At 49.6% G+C, this 21,106-nt stretch overlaps 1 protein-coding gene across 1 annotated transcript; it reads left to right on the top strand.

The window, feature by feature from the left end:
• Positions 1-9,425: 9,425 nt before the first annotated feature.
• On the top strand, positions 9,426-18,622 carry AQP2 (aquaporin 2). Its single transcript, XM_044995042.1, has 4 exons — positions 9,426-9,838; positions 12,736-12,900; positions 14,376-14,456; positions 16,785-18,622. The coding sequence occupies exons 1-4, from the start codon at positions 9,476-9,478 to the stop codon at positions 16,998-17,000; spliced, it is 825 nt and encodes a 274-aa protein (XP_044850977.1). The 5' UTR covers positions 9,426-9,475; the 3' UTR covers positions 17,001-18,622.
• Positions 18,623-21,106: the final 2,484 nt, after the last annotated feature.

Raw genomic sequence — 21,106 nt, 5'->3', positions numbered from 1 at the left:
TGTCTACTCAACAAAACCCACCCTTTGTGTGTCAGCAAGGAATCAATGATGAACACAGCTCAAGTTGCAAGCATACTGGCCTCTAATAGCACTTATATGGTCCCCCTATGAACTCATGGTCTTTATCCTCACAAGACTTCTGTGAGGCAGGGCAATGCTATTATCTCCATTGTACAGATGGGGAAACTGAGGCACAGTAAGGCTAAGTGGCTTCTCCAAAGTCATGGCAGAGCAGGGAATTAGGCTGGCATCCTAACGACGGAACCATCCTTCCTCTCTTTAGGGGTAGGGTTTCCTGCTGAGGGCAAACTACCTTTGTCCCTATTTCAGGACACTGTCATGAAATTCCACCCATACTCCAGCCCATTTCAGGATTAACTCTGCAAATGCGAAAAGGCTCTTCACCAGACACATCACGTTCAGATGGACCAGAATTAAGGTTCAGTGGATGAAGAGAGAAGTAAGACAAGGACCTTTCCCCTTGGGAAATATCTGCCTGTGGGGTCACATACCAGATAAGTTTCCTCATGAATAGCTTAGACCAGTGTGGACTCCTAAAAAATTTCGAACGGAGGTGGATATCTTAGACACAGTCTGCGGACCCCCAGGCACCTGCAGACCACAGGTTGAAAGCCACTGTTCTATGGTAATGACAACCTTTCGCGGACCCCTGAGACATAATCTGCGGACCCTCCAGGGGGTCCACGGACCACAGGTTGAAAACAACTGGCCTAGACAACATCAAGATGCCTGCAAGTCTCCCCATTCAAAATGCCTATGTGTAATTCCTAGTGAATGGAGCTCCCCGGATTTTTCAAGAGGGGTGTGGAGCTCTTCCAAGAACCTGCAGTGTCACAGACAGTCACCGAATTGGGGGAACTACAGTACTGGGCAAGAGGCAGAAGATGTTTCCACTGATGCAAAAAGAACCAGTGACGCTAGGGAAAGGAATGCAGAAGAGAGAGACTCCATGAAATACCTTATTTTTACTCATTTCCCTGAGCGGAGCCCTTTCAAAAATAATCTGCTGTCGTCGCTCCCTTACAGAGCTCTTGACAGAGAGAAGCGGGAGCAAATTGTGAGAGGGACCAAGGACCTCCATGGTCTACAGAGCCAGGGAGCAGGAGTCGTCGCAAGCATATAGGCCACCGGAACCGGATGATTGGATACAAGCAGGAAAATTGAAAGCAAATACTTATACAATAAATATCCCATTCCTTGTGGCTCAGAGGTATTTTACGTGGAAGAGAGATAGCATCAGATGTTTGTGCTTTCCCCAAAGCCAGGCTATCTGGATAATCTAGGCACTTGCAGAAGTAAATTTGCACAGAACACATTATCAGGCTGTTCCCCTCATTCTCTGCCGGCTGGAGGAAGCAAGCGGCCCCTTGTCCATCCCTCAAGACGTCAGAGGCCAAGAGGAAGCATTCATAAGAAGCATTAATGTTTGATCGCAGTTAAGAGCCGATAACGGCGTTACGCACCAGCGGGCTCATTGGTATGGAGTTTTTCTGATTCAGTGGTCAGAATAAAGGAGTCAGCTGACCCAGTTACAGGATTCGAGGGCTGGTCCAGTCAGAAATTCCTGCTCTGCCCCAGGCCCCACCCCCACTCCCCCCCCAGACCCGACCCCCGCCTTGCCTCTTCCGGCCCCCGCTCCACTCCCTCCCCTGAGCATGCCCTGCCCTCCTCCCCCACCCAGCACCTCCTGCATGCTGCAGAGCAGCTGATCCGCAGCAGGCAGGAGGCATTGGGAGGGAGGGGGAGACACTGATCAGGGGGGTTGCCGGTGGGTGCTCAGCACCCACCATTTTTCCCCCATGAATGTTCCAGCCCCGGAGCAGCCACGGAGTTGGTGGGTCCAGTGGCCCACAGCTATGCCAGTAACTCAACTAGCCCTGCTGGACCGTTGGGTTAACGGCAGGACGTTGTTATTGGCCTAACTGCAGAAAGGGCAAAGAACTGGGAGTCAGGACTCCTGGATTCTATTTTCAGCTCTCTGAGAAAGTGTGCTCCTAGTCACAGGGCCCGAGGGAGTCCAGGCTGGCTACTAGCACTAACCCAGTGACCCAATACCAAGGTTTTCATATTACCCCACATGGCAAGCATAAGGCAGCCAGCGTGGTACAGTGGGATAAGACACTGAACTGGGAGGTTTTGGAAACCTGGTTTCAACTTCTGACTCATCCACCGACTCACTGCATGATCTTGGGAAAGTTCCGTCTCTCCGTGCCTCAGTTTCCCTATCTATAAAAGAAGACTAATGATACTGACCCACCATTATAGAGTTATACTGGTGAAAGTTGCAACATATTATCATTAATAACAATTGGAGCACTCTGACAAGCTGGGAATAGAACCCAGGAGTCCTAGAGGCCCAGTTCCCAGCTTTAACTACTGGTCTGCTCCCTTCTCTGGTTAAATTAGGGGACTGAGAGTCACCTTCTAGGATTGTGCCAGCAGAATCCTAAATTTTCAAGACGAGTCCAGGTTTGGTTCTTACGTTATCTATCCTAAATATTACCCTTCCGTTCTGAGGACAGAAGATGACCTATTTCCATCGCATCCATAGCCATATATTCTGCCAGCCATATGGACTCATCCATATGGATCATCTGATGAGACAGCCGCTGCGATGACTCCTGGGAGCCCTCCCCCTTGGCAGTGCAAACAACAAAGATTTCTTATTTCAAAAGCACTTTAGAGAATTCATGCTGCTTTGCATCTCATTAATTGTAATAACAAACTGTCATTCGTGAATTACCACCTTGCTAGCCACTCATTAGCATGCGCTATCCGGTATTATTCTATTTAATTGCTTATATTAATGAGCTCACATAATAGCCTATCATTATATTAATTACTGAGTACGGCCAAGTTCTCTGTGCTGCAGCATATAGGAATGTTCTCTCTCCCCTTCAGGTTGATCCCAGTCTATCTAGGTCAGTGGTTTTCAACCTGTGGTCCCATGGACTATGTCTCAGGGGTCCACAAAAGGTTGTCATTACCATGGAACAGTGGTTGAAACCCGTGGTCTGCAGACCCACGGAGGCCCGCAGACTATGGCTAAGATTTCCAAAGGAATCTACACCGCCATTCGACATTTTTTAGGTGTCCGCAAATGAAAAAAGACTGAAACCCCCTGCTCTAGGTATTTACATGGTCCCCATTAACACGGTAGCTGAGAACCTGGCATTTCTTAATGCATTTAATCCAGTGTTTCTCAAACTGGGGTCGCCGCTTGTGTAGGGAAAGTCCCTGCCAGTGGCCAGTAAGTCCCTCGGCCCGCGCCGTTTCCAGCAGCTCCCATTGGCCTGCAGCGGCGAACCGCGGCCAGCGGGAGCTGTGATCAGCCGGACCTGCGAACGAGGCAGGTAAACAAACTGGCCCGGCCCGCCAGGGGCTTTCCCTACACAAGCGGCGACCCCAGTTTGAGAAACACTGATGTAACCTCATAATCCCTCTGTGAGGTATACCCATTATACAGATGAAGGAACAGATTGGCATACATAACCTCAGTTAGGTCACACAAGACTTCTGTGGCAGAGCCAAGAACTGAGCTGACATCTTCTGGTCTCCACTCCAGTGTTCTTGCACCAAAAAAAAAAATCCTTTCTCCCCCAGGCACCTCAGTTCATGCTTCATTTCTGTTACGTCCTCCTTCCAGCTCACAGCAGTTCTGAACAGCTAGTGTTTCTTAGGGTATGTCAATGCTACAAACTTTTGCTGATGCAAGTTACGTTGGCAGAAAGCCCACACTATCAGTGTATCACTTCTGCACATGCATATTTGGCTCATTGCATCAGCGCTGCACATACTCATCGGTAGGGCTTGTTTCAGTGCACAGTGTGGTGCATCATGGGGGGGTATCCCATTGTGCAACTCCACCACCATCCAGCGTGCTGACTTCTGGGAAGTTTTGGCAATGCACGGTGGGGCAGAAATGAGTCATGCGGGGTGACTGGGACTGAAGGATCAAGTTCCCATCACACAACTTTCTCCGCCTCATAATGCCATCTCTATCCCATAATTGTCACGCCTATTTTGAAAATCCTATAAACCGCCCCAGAACTTGCCTATTCACCAGCTCTGACAGAAGCCTGGAGTCTGCACTACTGTCATGAGCATTGCAAGCATAGGACACACAATTCTTCAGTATTCGCAGAGCTGCAAGGAGAGCTGTGGGGAACATGAATTCTTGGAGGACAGATGGTTGTGGGACATAGTGACAACTGATTCAAGATTATTGGCATCATTCACGGAGCAGCTGCAGATGGTGGAACACCGCTTCTGGGCCCGAGAAAGGAGTGCTGACTGGTGGGATTGCATCATAATGCAGGTTCGGATGACAAGTGGCATTTGCAGAACTTTCAGAGGCACGAGGCCACGTTTCTGGAACTGTGCGCCGAGGTCACCCCAGCCCTCCAGTGCAGGGACGCCAGACTGAGAGCTGCACGGACAGTGGAGAAAGCAAGTGGCAATTGCACTGTGGAAATCTGCAGCAACAGATTGCTACCGGTCAGTGGGAAATCATTTTGGAGTTGGAAAATCCATTGCGGGCAGCCATTGTCATGCAAGTATGCAGGGCCGTTTATCATCTCCTGCTACGAAGGACTGTGATTCTCAGCAATGTGTGGGACAGAATGGATGGATTTGCAGCAATGGGGTTCCCAAAGTGCAGTGGAGCGATAGATGGCACACTCAGTCCTATTTTGTCCCCAGACCACCTGGCCTCAGAGTACATCAACAGAAAGGGCTACTTTCTACGGTTATGCAAGTGGTGGTGGATCACCGGGGATGCTTCACCGACATCAGTGTTGGCTGGTCAGGGAAGGTGCCCGAAACTTGCATCTTTAGGAACATGGGACTGTTCAGAAAGCTGCAAGTAGGGATTTTCTGTAGGTCAACAAGAGTCTACAGCATCTGTGTTTGCTGCCGGAGAAGCCCCATCATGTCCTGGTGCAACTCCTTTTCCTTCTCCATACAGTCTGCAGTATTCATCCTCCAGGCCCTCGGTCTGATGCAGCACTGGCTTGCCGGATCTCACTGACCATGTCATCCCAACTCCTTTTCTTTGTCCTCCTTACCTGGCTCAGGTGTGGAGGGGGAGCCATAAAACGCACGGAGGTACCATTGTCGGTATAGTCACAATGGAAAGCAAAAGTTACGATTCAGAATCATAGAATAGCAGGGTTGGAAGGGACCTTAGGAGGTCATCTAGTCCAATCCCCTGATCAAAGCAGGACCAACACCAATTAAATCATCCCAGCCAGGGCTTTGCCAAGCCGGGCCTCCCCTCCCTTGCTCTCCTAGAGCTGCTTATTGGCCCGTCTCATGCCGAGTGCTTGTGCATGGCACCACTCCCAGCTCCAGCCGTGGCGAGCGCAGCCCACCAGAGGAGAGGCAAATGGGGAGGGAACTTCTCGGTTGCATGACACGGTGAGTATAGGGCGCTGAATACGGGCACCATTTCCCACAGGCGGTGGTGATTTTAGCTGGGATCTCACTCCTGACGGTAATATAAGGCACAGAGAGTGCAGCTGCTGCCGGCGTCCCGAAGCTGCCCAGGCCCATAGCCTGTTTACTGCAAAGGTGACTTCTGTCACCAACTGGCACGGGGAAAGTGTCCTACCACAGAGGAATGAATAAGGCAGCCATCCCTAGAAAGCTTTGGGAGAAGATAGCAGAGTATGTCCATGAAAGGCTCATCGAGATCTCTCAGGAGGATTCAAGGGACGTCCCGGGGCACACATCCTGCCTAAGTGCGCCGGGGAATGGAAAGCGGGTAACAACTCTACCTCTCTTTGTCGCACCAAAACCTCTTCTGAAAGTTATGAGCTGGATGCTGCTAAGCTCGAGGTGCCATCATGGGAATGGGAAATTACCCAAGGCTCCTTCCCCCACGCTCCACTGCCAGGACAGATTAGACCGTGCTGGAGTCTCAAAACAGGTCCGGATTCGCTGCATAGCTGGACTCCATCTTCCTCCTCCTCCTCCTCAGTGTTCACGCCAGGGGCCTATGACTCAGGCTCCTCAGAGGTATCCATGGTGGCGTGCGGGGGTGGCGGCGGGATTTCTGCCATGTATGAGATGCAGCTCTTCGTGAAAGCAGGAGTCTGCAGCTCAGCATCAGATTGACCGTTGGCCTGCCTGGCCTTCTGGCATGCCTGCTGCAGCTCCTTTGCTTCCACGCGGCACTCCTGCTGGTCTCTGGCATCCTCCTTCTCCTGCATCCCCCATGCAATCTGCTTAGAGACGTCCCCGTTCCTACAGCCGGATCAGAGTTCACAGCCTCTTCTCTCCACAGGCCTCGGCGATCCAATATCTCCTGTCTACTCCAAGCCGGAGTGCATCTGGTAGCCGGCCTGGTCAGCCAGGCAGTTGCACGCAACAATGGAAAGCTGCTCAGTGTGCTCCCCACACTGGACAAACAGAAAAAGGCATTTGTAAAATTCACAAGGCTTTAAATAAAGGGCGGCGGGAGGCTTCTGCCAGTAGAGTTCACCATTCTGACCAGAGCAGTCCGTGCCAAAGCATTGTGGGACAGCGGCTGGAGGACTGTTAGGGTCAACGTAGGTAATGCAGTGTCTACGTTTGTACTGCGTCGGCCTCAGTACATCAGCCGTGGCTCAGGGAGGTGGGGTTATGATGTCGGGGTCATGGAGAGCTTCTATTGGTGGGACACGAATTTAAGTGTAAACATATAGGTGCTGACTGGTGGGTGCTCAGCACTCACTAACCACAGCAGATCGGGGGTGCTGCCGATCAGCTGTTTGGCGCTTGGGGGAGGGCGGAGGCATCAGAGGAGGGGTTGGAGCAGGGGCAGGAAGAGGGTGGGGCCTCTGGGGAAGGGGTGGAAAGGGGGTTGGGCCTTGGGACAGATCGGGGATGGCGCACCCCTGGGGAAAAATAAAAGTCAACACAAACGTGTAGACGTGTGCACAAGTAGGTCGAGGCAAGGTGGCTTATGCTGATCTAACTTTGTGAGGGAGACCAGGCCTTAGAGAAAGAAGAAAACAAAACCTCATGAGAACCGGGGTCAACAAATCAATCAAAGCCAGTCAGGATACATTCCCTTGGATTGCCTGCGCATGGCTATCATGGGCTCAGCAAGCCATAGGAAATAAAGATGGATCTGTTGCAGAGGTGGTAAAAAAAAACAACCAAACACCTTTTCATTGAACGTTTTTTTTCCCCCCATGAAAAATGGCTTTAAGACAAAACACAGATTTTCGCACACATAGCTGATGCAGCAAGCCCAGAGGCGCCGGGGCTATGAACTGCCAAGCCTAAAGGCTCAACCTTGGCACAAATTAAGCACTGCTCGTAGGGTCGCCAACAATCCCTTATTACAAGGGACGTCCCTTATTTTTTTTCCCCTCTCTTTACAACAAGTTCGGAAGTGGCTGCAAAAAGCAGCTGGAAATATCCCCGGCGAATGTAAGTGAGCACTGCTTATTAACTATTATTATTATTAATACTAATAATGACAATGGTTATAATAATAATGATGATAATCTCAGGAGGTAGGGTGAGGCGGAGGTGCTAAGCAAATAGTCCCTTAGTTTTGAAATACAGTGTTGGCAACTATAGAGTTCACCTTGGTTCGGCATGATCCTATTAACCTGGTACAGGGAGCAGCATCACCCATGTCTGTCATCCGGATCCCTGAGCAAACAAAAGCAATGCTGGATATCCAAGGAACAGCTGGGTAGTTGACTATTGTGCTCAGCGACTTAAATATCTCGGCAATTAGACACGCTGAGTCATTACCTGCACGTTGAGGAAGCGGAACAATTGTTCACAACCACAGAGAAAGGGCGATTATGGGGTGTGTAATGCCCACGCGCTCAGGAAACGTGGTTGTGATTCTGAACACGAGGCCGTGGTGAGGGATGGTCAGCCCAGGTCACCAAAAAAGAACCGGCTCAATCCTCTAATTCTCCTCCTCCTCCAGACTCTGAATGAAACTCTTAAAAAGTTCATTAATTCTCCAGCCAAGGTGCATCATTTGCACTGGTCATAATTTCTTGCCAATCATTCTTAGAGTGCAGGTCCTACCTCGGCCTGGTAATTTTGATCCCACCTTCCCAGTAGGGACTCTGAGACAGGGATTCCTTGGTCAGAAAGCTAATGCACTCTGGAGGCCTGCTGAATCGAGCTCCACTGAGTTTATATATCTCTTTATAGACACACCTAGTGGCAGTCGCCGATGGCTTTATCACGTGGGGATGCTGGAATGGCTGGTCCAGGACGATATTTGCTCTTTCAGACTCCAGCTTCTTTCTGGTATTACAGATGCATCTTTGCAGGATGAGCGTTGCCAATACAGATCTCAGTCCCAACCCAGAGCCCCCAGTTATTCCAATCCTGAGCTATTCCACAGCTCTGCCAGTGCACTGCAGGCCTGGTCCACAGTCCCCAGGCCCCCTGCTATTCCAGAACTCTGGATGCACCGCAATCCGGACCCACACGTCTCCCCTACACAAACCTGCTATTCCAGTCCTGGACTCCCATATGCACCGCTCTGCCAATGCACTCAACCCTCACCCGCGGCACGCCCAGTTCCAAGTCTGCCACTGCAAAAGAGACTTGCTGGCATCACTGGACCAATCCAGTTCTGGGTCTCTCCTTGGCAGACACGTCAAATTGATTGGTGGTTTATAGCTATATACACAAATGCCCGTTACGGACGAGGCTAAGCCCCACCGACCACATTCTGCTCGTGTTCTAATACAGGGTTTGAAAAAGCTAGAAGTTTTGTGCAGCAACGGGCTGGAGCCACAAAGAACAACTCGAGGGCCGTGTTCAAACCTTCTCAAACTCCTGGGGCTCGGGGATCCAGGACTTATCGTTTGGCCCAGTAAAAAAATACAGTCTAGTCCTGCCAAACTTCAGATGGACATGGCGAGGCGCAAGAAAAAAAAGAAAGCAAAACAATTAGATAGATAGATAGATAGATAGATAGATAGATAGATATTTGGACCTGGATCCAAACTCCAAAGTTTGAGGATGTCCAGATTGAGACAAGCTGTTCAGACCCATCTCTAGTTCCCCCAAAACACCCACTTCCTTATTCTCCCATCCCTGCTGAAAAGGCTGGTGGTGGTGAAGAGAGAGGATAAAGGAATGACACAGGAAGAGGAACCGTAGTAAAATGCAGGGAATAATGCAGCTCAGCCTTGTGTTTTATGGAATCTCTCGAGGCTAATTTATGAGCTCCTGAACTTGGCAAATGTCACATTCGCAGGTTAATAGAGGGGGCAGGGTCTGAAGCCAGATACAGCTGGAACAAGAGGAAAAAAAGCATCAGGTTTCCAAAGACCCTGACCCCACCTCCTTCAGCAGCAGGTCCCTGGATTTTCTGCATATATACATGTATAGATAGATAGATATCTCGCACCCCAGCACCTTTGCAAGGAGAAGCCACGGGAGCAGCCATCAAGCCGTTTTAGGGTCGCTCCTGGCAAACCCCATGATGTGGGAGCTCCGTTCAGTAGCCTTCACCCGGGCTGTCTTTGCTGAGTTTCTGGCCACGCTGCTCTTCATCTTCTTTGGCCTGGGCTCTGCCCTCAACTGGTCTTCAGCACCCCCAGACATCCTGCAGATCTCGCTGGCTTTCGGCTTGGCCATCGCCACGCTGGTCCAGGCCCTGGGGCACATCAGCGGGGCGCACATCAACCCGGCCGTGACAGTGGCTTGCCTGGTGGGGTCCCACATCTCCTTCCTCAGAGCTGTCTTCTACGTGGTGGCGCAGCTTCTGGGGGCGGTCGCCGGGGCAGCTCTCCTGCACGAGCTCACCCCGCCGAACATCCGGGGACACTTGGCCATCAACAGGGTAAGGAATCCGCCAACGCAGGGGCTCTCAGGGGGGACGGGAGTGATGGACGGGTAGGGCTTTTGGAGAAACTAAGGAAAAAGTCAAGCGAGGTCACGTATAGCTGGGAATAGAACCCTGGAGTACGGCCTCCCAGACTCCCCTTGCTCTGACCCGACTCCCTCCTTCTGCTGGGAATGAACCCAGGTGTCCTGACACCCAGCACTGCGTTCCAGCTATTAGACCAGGCTTCCTTCTAGCTGCGGGAACCGAACTCGGAGGTCCTGCTCCCAATTCCCCACTGTAAGGATTCCCCAGTGCTGCCTATGAGACCGACCAACAAGAGTCAGGACATTCACAGCCAAGCTGCCATTTTGACATAAGAGATGTTGCAGTTCCTAGTACTGCCATGCTTAACCCTTCTCCGGCAGCATATCCCACCACCTCTACAATACCCTTGTCTGGCTCCCTGCCACGTTAGGTCCTGCCAGTATTTCCAGAATGCTTGTTAGTCTTTAAGGTGCCACAAGGACTCCTGTTCTTTTTACGGATACAGACTAACACGGCTGCTACTCTGAAACCAATCCTTATCATGAGACTCATGACATAATCATGAGAATTGGCAACACTGGACTAAAAGGCTGAAGACGATGGGGGCTAGTTTCTCTTCTCAGGCCTTGTCTACACCCAACATTTCACTGCTTTAACTATACCGCTATAGTGAAAGCAGTTCAACCGCCCCCAGTGTGAATGCAGTTATGCCAGTATAAAAATCCTCATACCTGTATGACTTATTCCTGTAAGGGAGGAGGAATAAGGTATGCTGGTCTGAAGCACTTTTACGGTAGGAGCTGTACTGGTATGACTATTGCATCTTAAAAAGGAATCACATTCCCTAAATGACTGCACAAAGTCTGCATTGCAATCAGAGGTGTGATTTAATTTGCCACACATGTAGACAGACATCCCTATTTTGGATACAGCTAGCGCCACTAACAATAGCAGAGAACCCAGCTAGCTGGATTTTGCAAAAGGACTGTTCAGTGCAACAAAAATCAGGCTACTCACAGGACCACAGGCAGGAAACTTGTTTCTTTGTTTAACTCAGGGGTTCTCAAACTGGGGGTCGGGACCCCTCAGGGGGTCACGAGGTTATTACATGGGGGGGGTCGCGAGCTGTCAGCCTCCACCCCAAACCCCACTTTGCCTCCAGCATTTATAATGGTGTTAAGTATATTGTAAAGTGTTTTTAATTTATAAGGGGGGGTCGCACTCAGAGGCTTGCTATGTGAAAGGGGTCACCTGTACGAAAGTTTGAGAACCACTGGTTTAACTGCATCGCAACAGAATCGGGGGATGGGGAAATTTTCCCATGGACTAAACAGAAAGTAAGGGAGAGGTGGATCAGGACTCCAACCCATAGTACCCGGAGTAACCTAGTTAACCCTTTGATGGCCACTTTTCTACATCACTGCTCTTGCTATTCTAGCCACTAGATCAATGCTAGCTCAGCTATGTCTGTGTGCGCCGTGTGGTCACACCTCCGACTCCGGCAGCAGTGTAGACAGATCCTGTCTATAGACCAGGCTTCAGTAACGCCTGAGTTATGCAATCCCTGGATTTACACCCGCATAATGGAGATCAGAATCTAGCCCTTAACCGTCCTGGCAGGCAAAGAGGTGATGCAGTGAGAGAAAAAAAAACAGCAGGTGAAATTTATGGTTCTGTATAAAATATCTAGATTTCAGTATTTAACAGCGCGTGTCTCAGGCTCCAGCCGCATAGTTGGACCATGGATAAGGTCTCAGCCAACCCCCGAGTGCCAGTGGCACCGCAAATTGGTCAATTAACCAGCAACCTCCAGTGGTACCGCCACTTACATTGGCTTCAGGAAACACGAGCTGCCATTTATATTGCAAAACATACACTGGAGATGTTATCTCGAAGTGCGGTCAGATTAGGTTTGATGCAATTGCTGAGCACAGAATGGCTGCTTGGAAAGGTTGACCTAGAAAATATACATGCTAGGTGCATATTGCTTGTGTGTGTGCACGAGAGAGAGAGAGAATCAGTGAAAAATAAAACTCTCATTTCCAGACACTTGAACTTTTCAAATACTGTCTCGGGTCACAAGTGACATGAATTTTATGGGGCTCATTAAAGTCCGTGTCGGCACACCTCCCAAGTACTAAACATTTGGCAGAATCGCCTTAAAAGAGGCCCAGCATGGGAACAGGGCCGCCCAGAGGATTCAGGGGGCCTGGGGTCTTCGGCGGCGGGGGGCCCCCGTTGCTGAATTGCCGCCAAAGACCTGGAGCGGAAGAAGCTCCAGGGGCCCAGGCCCCGCGAGAGTTTTCCGGGGCCGCCGGAGCGAGTGAAGGACCCCGCTCCAGGGGCCCCGAAAAACTCTCGTGGGGGCCCCTGTGGGGCCCAGGGCCTGGGGCAAATTGTCCCACTTGCCCCCCCATCCGGCGGCCCTGCATGGGAATAGCACCGTACAAGAACAAGCAGACTTTTGACTGATACGGAGAGGCAGCAACCTCTGTAAAACGATGCACGAAAATACTCTTGCACACAATGCACAACGAGCCTGTGGAACTCCTTGCCACAAGGTAGTATTGAGGCCAAAGAGTTCTGAAGGGCTCAAAAAATACTAGGTGGACCCCTGACTCCGATCCACTCTGGCAGTTCCTATGTTCCTTGCAAGTCAAGAGGATATGTTGCGATCCAGACCAGGAGCACAAGTGAGGACTGAGGTGTACTGACAAAGCTGGAGTGGAGGAAGCGCTGACTGAGCAGGGATTTTGCAGAGCAGGATAGAGGGGCATCAGCTGGGCTGTGTAAGGAACCTGGGACTGCAGGGGGTGATGCTGGTAAGACCAAGGTGCCTTGACAGAGCTGCTTTCCTCTCGTTTCAGCTGCACAACGACACGACTCCAGGCCAGGCCGTCACCGTCGAGCTCTTCCTCACCTTCCAGCTGGTGCTGTGCGTTTTTGCTTCCACCGATGACCAGAGGAGCGATAACGTCGGCTCGCCGGCCTTGTCCATCGGCCTTTCTGTTGCCGCGGGTCACTTGCTGGGGGTGCGTCACAACAGCCTGGCTTTTGGGTTTTAGAGCCATGATACGCAAGCAGGCCCATGTCCCAGATGGTTTCACTAGGTTGGGTGCTTTACAGAGCAGAGGAAGAATGGCCCAGTGGTTAGGATGTCAGCCGGGGTGTCGTAAGAGCTGGGTTTGATTCCTTGCTCTGCCACAGCTTTCCTGGGTGGCCTTGGGCAAGTCACTTAGCCTCTCTGTGCCTCAGTTTCCCAAAGGGGGAGAGTAGCACTTCCCTGCCCTCAGGGGTGTTGTGAAGTTGATGATTGTGAAGTGCTGAGGTACTACAGTAATGGAGAACATTCGGTATTTGTGCAGTGCCTAGCACAGTGGGGTCATGTGCATGGCTCCTAAGCGCTATGGTAACACTACGAATAATAAATACCCAACATAGATCACTCCGGCCCCAGACTCCCCGAGCTAGAGATGCAGCAGGGACTAATATGCAGATTCCCTCCAAGGATCTCAGAGCCCTTTGCAAACATGAATGACCTCCTTTGAGATCTAGGTCAGTATCGTCTGCATATTACAGGGGAGGAAATTGATGAGACTTGCCCAACATCTGTGTAGCCGAGAAGGCTGTCAACAATTCGGTGCTTTCCCATTAAAGCAGGGTGGCCAACCTGAGCCTGAGAAGGAGCCAGAATTTACCAACGTACATTGCCAAAGAGCCACAGTAATGTGTCAGTGGCTCCCAGCGCCTTCCACTCCCTCCCCGCACCTCCCGATCAGCTGTTGCGTGGTGTACAGGAGGCTCTGGGGTCAGGGGCGGCTCTAGGCATTTTGCCGCCCCCAGCACGGCAGGCAGGCTTGCCTGCGGGATGTCCCCGGTCCCGCGAATTCGGCGGCAGCCTGGGGGAGGTCCGCCGAAGCCGCGGGACCAGCGGACCCTCCGCAGGCAAGCCGCCGAAGGCAGCCTTGCAGCGACCAGCAGAGCGCCCCCCGCGGCTTGCCGCCCCAGGCACACGCTTGGCGTGCTGGTGCCTGGAGCCGCCCCTGTCTGGGGTGGGAGGAGCGAGGGCATTGGAGTGGGGGCAGGGCCAGTGGCAGAGCCAGGGGTTGAGCAGTGAGCCCCCCCCCGGCACACTGGAAAGTTGGCACCTGTAGCTCCAGCCCCGGAGTCGGTGCCTGTACTCTGGAGCCACAGGCTGGCCACTCCCCTGCATTAGACCATGCTTTCCATAACCGCTCCCGGCGCTGCAGGGAAACTCCCAGCTACTCCAGGCCCAGCCCCTTCCAGCAGGAGCCAGTGAGAGAATTTAGCTCCCTTTGCCAGCCGTACGACTGGTTGGTGAAAGATGCCCGTCAGTCTTTCCCTAGCACAAGGCGGCCTGGAGGACAAAAAGCTAGCGCCAGTGAACGAAGCCTGTGAATAACAGGCGAAGGCATTTAAAAATAGTCTTGCTGCTGAAAGGGCTTGGTGGTTAATAATAACCGTGCCCCTTTTTCCCACCCCCTAGATCCACTACACCGGCTGCTCCATGAACCCCGCCAGATCTTTCGCCCCAGCTGTGATAGTAGGAGACTTCAGCGCCCATTGGGTAAGAATTCAGCCCCCCGCACTCCTCTGGGTGCAGTTTTGGCAGGACGAGTTGCGGTGCATAGGGTTGCCAATTTTGGTTGGACGTATTCCTGGAAGTCTCATCACCTGACGTAACCTTTAATTAAGGATTCATCTTTTAGTCCAGGAGACCCAACTCTAGCCCGTGTCAATATTTCTAGATCTCTCGAGAGTCAACCTAGCTGCTGGCATTTTGACAGTGAGAAGGGTAATAATAATATTATCCAAACCAGGCTCTGGTTGCCACCTGGAAGAAAGATCTAGAGATTGGGAGCAATAGATGCAGCAAACCATAGCCCTTAATTGCCTAGCCAAGTGGGCTAAGTTGCAACAGGAAAAGGGTGTGTGGTTCATTGTACGTGAGTTGGCAGTAGGCACAAAACCTACAGAGACGTTAACTCTAGTTATTATCAAACTAATCTTTCCTGACTCTTGTCTAAACCAGCGTGGTTCAATTTTTCCATCAGATGCGGACGGCATTTATTTGTGTTCAGTGAACCAGAAAAGGGGTCGAGGAAGAGACGCTTTGCTCCTTCTGGGCAAGTTTTAGCAAAGTTCTGAGAGTTTGATTGACTTCCTGGGTCAGAGGTCAGGCAACAGCCGTCTTGAAAAATGTTTCTTTGGCATGTTGACCATGCAAATGTGCCTGCCAAGAGCAGATTCAGAACTAGAGCCCGGGAACACGTGGAAGCTGTGTTTTAGTTTTGCAGAACTTCATTGGTTCAGTATGGGGGTTTTGCATAAATCAAACCAAGTTTGGTGGACACCTGAGTCTCCTTTTACCCAAATCACCAAGGTTGAAGGTGGCTAAATAAATAAAACTGAAGTTATACTACTTAGCACTTATCTAATGAACATTCAAAGATCTCAAAGCACTTTATAAAGGGGGGTAATATCTCTGTCTCCATTCACTCAGATGGACAAACCAAGCTGCAGCGAGGGGAGTGCCTCGTTTTAGATCAGAGAGCAATTTAATATTGAACTGAGAAAGGCTGCCAGGGAGAGACCCCCCCCCCTTCCCAGCCTCAGCTCTGCGGGTCCTGTGGCAGGGGAGAGACCCCCCCTCTCCTTCCCAGCCCCAGCTCGGGGGCTGCTGGGGTGAGGGAGAAAGAGAGAGAGACACTCCTCCCCTTCTTCCCAGCCCCAGCTCGAGGGCTGCCGCGGCGGGGAGAGAGGGCACATCCATCGCATTAGAAAAGTAAGACTACTGATATTAAAATAGGAGTTGTGTGCTTTTATCTGTAGAACAAAAAAAAACATTAATTATAAAGTTTTTTTTCATAAAGCGCTTTTATCCAAAGCGCTTTACAATACTTAGCTAACGGTACAAACAACATTTGGAAAGATCATTAAGTGGTCCGCTGAGACCCTCAGCAATTTTCAAGTGGTCTGCGGAAAAAAAAGTTTGAGAACCACTTTCCTTTCAAGAACTGGGACTAGATCTCAAGAGACCTGGTTCCCAATCCCAGCCCTGATCTAACCACTGGTCCACATTCCCCACAAAGGCTGGTCCACATTCCCCAAGGGTCACAATTCCCAAACTTCTATTCTCCCCAGCAGAGCCCATTCCTTCCTACAGCTGAGCACAGAACCAAAGAGGTTAAATGCTCAATAGTGTGTTCTTACCACAAGCCTGCATCACTTTCCAAAGTTTTCGTTTCATCACAATCCCTGAACCAGGTTTAGGCAACGGCTGCACAACAGTTTACGATGCAATAAATTATGTCGCTCAGAGGTGTGAATTAGCCACTCCCTGGAGCAATATAATTTACGTCAATTTAAGCCACCAGTATGGACCGTGCTATGAGAAGTTGGGGGTGGATTAATTAAGTCAACGGGAGAGCTCTCTCCCACTGGCTTAGAGCGGCTGCACAGAGAGTTTACAACGGACTTAGATTTAGTGTTGCCAAAGCTCATTGGTTTGATCTTGGTTCCACAAAACCAACCACTAAAAAAAAAAAAAAACAGGGTTGTTTTCAGATCCATTTGATCAGAACCACCAGCACTTGGGGGATGGGAGTTCGGACAAAAGGTTCTGTTTTGGGTCCATCTCTGGTCCGAACGGCAGCAGAGATCAGGATGGAGCAAATATAGATGGATGGATGTGTCCCACTGGGATGAAAAGTTTATGGCCGTGGGCAAATTTTGAGCCCCGTTGGTTCCCAAATGCAGAGTGAACTCAAGCCTAGGTGGCTTGAAGACCAGACTCAGATCCATAAATATCTGGTGTTCATCTCAAGTTCCAGCTAAATGTCTGAGTCCTACAGTTCATTCGGAAGCCTTATTTTTTCTTTCTCCATCTGTCCAGGTCTTCTGGCTGGGGCCTTTGGCTGGCGCAGTGGTGGCCTCGCTGATCTACAATTATATTCTCTTCCCACACACCAAGACCCTATCAGAGAGACTTGCCATCTTCAAAGGCTTCGAGCCTGAGGAGGACTGGGAAGAGCGCGACGTTCGCCGGAGGCAGTCGATGGAGCTGCACTCCCCGCAGACTCTGCCAAGAGGCATGACGGAGAAAGTCTAGTGAAGCCCCCCTGGGCTGCAAACGGAGCTAGCCCCGTTCTCCGGCATCTGTTCTAGACAAACACACGTCATGAGTGACAAATGCACTTTCCCCACCTTTGGCCGAGGAGTAAAGGTGCCAGAAGTTGCCCCAATGAACCATAAAAGGTTTGATCCCATTGTTAGCTGTGCCCTGGGCAATTCACTTAACCTTCCCTATGCTCGCCAGCTTTCCACCTTTACGGTCCAGCCACATCCCCTTGCCTGAACCAAACACCGGCTCCGCCTACAGAACACACTGACCCCTAGCGGCCTCAGCATGGCAACCCCCAGGAGGCAGAACTCCTGGATCTGGTTCCCAGCACTGCCACGGAACATCATGCACCACGTCACTTCTTTTCTCCGTACCTCAGTTTCCCCAGCTGCAGAAGGAGGGTAAGACTACTCCCCACCTCACTGAGCTCTCGTGATGGATTAACATTTGCTGAGCGCTTGAAAGCGATATATGTTAGCATTGTTTTTATGACTTGCCATGTAATGGAGTGGGGAGATTGCTACCTATTCCAATCCACTTCCACACACACCCACCCCCATCTCAGATTCTCTCACTGCTATGGCTGCTTGGACCCAAACAGGAGTTTGCCGCATGTAACGAGCAGCAAGCGTCTCACACACAGCCGATTCTATGCAGGGAACAGCACAGAAGGTTTTCCACAGAGATATGAAGGATGCATCATTCATCCTACCAGGAGAGCTTTTCTAAACTTCATCTGGGTGATTCCTCCAGGCTGCCAGCTCCCATGTTTCAACAGAGAACAACACCCCTCTGTATTCCCCAGAGCCATCTCCCTGCTTGTTCCCTAGACATTTGCCTCCAAGTCTAATTCATTGTATTCCCAAGCTCCTTCTTATTCCTGTATTAAATTGTCACTGGCATCCTTGTGAGGCTCTTAAAGAGCTGCCGCATCCCATCCAAGAGGTGGCTGCATTTGCCCCAGCAGGTAAAGCAGCAGTGGCTTAACCTGTTCTGTGTCAGGACTAAAAATATGGCTCCTTGCCCCCAAGGAAATTCAGAATCGTTTAAAAAGAAAAAAACTTGCCCTGCCGCTCTGTAGATTGAACTAAAGTGGTAGAATTCACTGATTTAAAATGCGATTTGAGTCCATTGCAAAAAATATATGATTTAAATCACCAATTTTCTTTTCTTTTTTTAAAAAATATTTCTTATTTTAGTTACTTTCCTAAGGAAAACTTAATTCTCACTGGCTGACAGAAGAACCTGAGAAACTTATCCAAAATTTACCCTAGCAATCAGATGGCATAAATAATGACTGTATATATCTATTCAGATTCTTCATTTTTACATTTCCATTCTAACCAATATCAGTGACTGTTCTCTTTCTGCTATAGACATTTAACTTATTGTTCATTGTGATTGTATGTAAAGCTAAAATGAAATGGAATGAAGCCATGAAAATGATTTTTTTAACCATGGTTGAATATCTGTTGTATTAATTTCAAATAAAGCACTTTAAATTTCCTTTTACATGTCAAATCAATAAAATAACAGACTCACATTTATATAGTATCTTTCATCCCAAAGTGCTTTACAAACTGCTTCCACATAAGACCATATTCTGCTATCCTGACAGCAAATAGTAATTTATTCCAAGAGTAAAATATTCCTCAGAATGAGAACAGATGGTAGAAGTGGGTGCGTAATGATTATTCACCCACCACTGAAATGCAGCCAGCTCTGGGGTGGAATGCAGCCACCTTTCTATCACCAGCAACACACTACAGCTTTTTTATTTGGTTTTGGATGGTGAGACTGGACATATTAACCTTTTATCAACTCAGCCCACATCATCCAACTGGGGACACAAAATAAAAATCAGTCCCTTACCAGTACTCCAGTATGTCACATTTTTATTACACGCTTGTGACAGATTCTGATCTCTGCTACACCTGTAGGCCAAATTCTTAGTAGGCATCAATTGACCGACACCAGCCAATGGAGGGAGCTACACCAGCTGACAATCTGGCCAGTGACTTCAATTGATTGATGCTGATTTACGCCATCTGGGGATCTGGCCCCTTGACTCCAGCGGAGCTCCAGTGAGAATCTAACCCACTGACGTCAAGGGAGTTACACAGAATTACAACAACTAGGGTAATGGCTTATTGACTTTAATGGAGCCAAACCAATTTATACCAGCTGGGAAGTGGGTCCCATCCTCTCCAAGGTATTTAGGTGCTTAAGTCCCAAATGTGAGTTAGGTGCCTAAATACCTCTGAGGATCTGGGCAGCAGCTCATTGACTTCACTGGCTCTGTGGCAATACACACCACCTGAGAATCCGGCTCCTTTGCGGCAATGGAGCTAGGCCAGTTTACACTAGCTGAGAATCTGCCCTGTTTACACCAGTGGAGTCGCTCCAGATTGACACTAGTGTAACTCAGATCGCACGCGGGGATCGGAGTTGCCTGAAGGAAACCCAAGACTAAGCCAAAGGAACCTCACTTTGCAGCTGAGCTTCTGTTTATAAACAGTTTAACGGGGATCGATAAAAGCGAAGGCATTGTTTTAATAAGTGGCTAATCAATTGCAATAGATCGTTGTAGAATCCAGCAGGTCTATGGGCTGCTTATAACCAGCCATAACATCTGCTCCTGAGGTGCTTAGAAGCATGAATAATGGTATGTCTGTAACATGTATTATTAACCCTTTATAAACCAGAGTATCAATGGACCCTCAAAGCGTGGCTGCCACCTCAAGAAGGAAATGGAAACATTGCACGGAATAACCTCTTTCTCTCCCTGACTTGAGGTTTGTCCTTTGAGTCCTGATGCTCCAGACCTCAGGCCCATTGTTTTACTGATTCCAGTGGAGAAGGGTGAAACGCTGGTGCTATAGATATGCGAGATCATATCATTTCAGAAACGCTCAGCCCGCCGCTGCTCCGAGATGGCTCCAAGCCACCAAAATGAACCTGTCTCTCTAAGTCCGAAAACAGCAATCTAGCCACCAGCATTATGCAGGTACTCAGCATCAGAGGGCTGCCACAAAGGGTTTTTATTTTTCTCTCCCTTCCTCAATTATCGTCTGGATCACTTCGGCCATTACCCTGTGACCACTAGATTAGCTGCCCGTAGGGCTCTCACGCTTCTCATAGCGTGGTGCAAGCCGCAGTCTCCTGCAGGCTGCAGTCTGTGGAGAATAATATTAATAACACCTCAGTAGACTGCAAAGCACTTGACAAAGGTGGGCAATATAATTATCCCCATTTTACAGATGGGGAAACTGAGGCACAGGGAGATGATTTGCCCATGGTCACCTACTGGCAGACCTGGGACGAGAACCCAGCTCTAGGCCAGTGCAGTAGCCACTAGGCCATACTGCCTCTCATCTGATCAAGCAGGCACACAGCCTCTTTATTGTTTTGCTCCTTGGTTAAAAACCATCGGCCGTTTGGCAGGGACGTTTGTCAATTCTCTTAATTCTATCGCAGGTCTCGGGATATTTGCTGCTTTTCTTAAACTCCCAGCTCCTGTATGTGATTAGGTGACAATATCAGCTCACATTTAAGGAAAAAAAGTAAGTTTCTAACCTTTATGGTAGCAGAAAAAAATATATATTGTTGGATGTTTTCTTCATTTTCAAATATATTGATTTCAATTGCTGCACAAAATACAAAGTGTACAGGGCTCAATTTCTATTATTTTTTATTATAAATATTTGCACTGTAAAAAAAGAAACAAAAGAAGCAGTATTTTGCAATTCACCTGATAAGTACTGCAGTGCAATCTCTTTATCGTGAAAGTGCATTACAGGGTGGGGAATTACAGATAGAACCCCATAAATGTAAACAAACTTATGTGGCTTAGGGATTGGCTGAATAAGAAGTAGGACTGAGTGGACTTTCAAAGATAGATCCATCAATGGCTACTAGCCAGGATGAGCAGGGATGGTGTCTCTAGCCTCTGTTTGCCAGAAGCTGGGAATGGGTGACAGGATGGATCACTTGATGTTACCTGTTCTGTTCATTCCCTTTGGGGCACCTGGCATTGGCCACTGTCAGAAGACAGGATACTGGGCTAGATGGACCTTGGTCTGATCCAGTATGGC

Source organism: Mauremys mutica, chromosome 20 (assembly GCF_020497125.1).
Source record: "Mauremys mutica isolate MM-2020 ecotype Southern chromosome 20, ASM2049712v1, whole genome shotgun sequence".
Classification (NCBI taxonomy): Eukaryota; Metazoa; Chordata; order Testudines; family Geoemydidae; genus Mauremys; species Mauremys mutica.
Note: the sequence above shows the minus strand (reverse complement) of the source record. Positions and strands in the feature narration are given on the sequence as shown.

Coding starts and splice junctions, on each gene's coding strand:
- AQP2 (XM_044995042.1), top strand. CDS start 9,476: ATGATGTGGGAGCTCCGTTCAGTAGCCTTCACCCGGGCTGTCTTTGCT. Junction 9,839..12,735: donor GACACTTGGCCATCAACAGG/GTAAGGAATCCG, acceptor CTCTCGTTTCAG/CTGCACAACGACACGACTCC. Junction 14,457..16,784: donor GAGACTTCAGCGCCCATTGG/GTAAGAATTCAG, acceptor CCATCTGTCCAG/GTCTTCTGGCTGGGGCCTTT.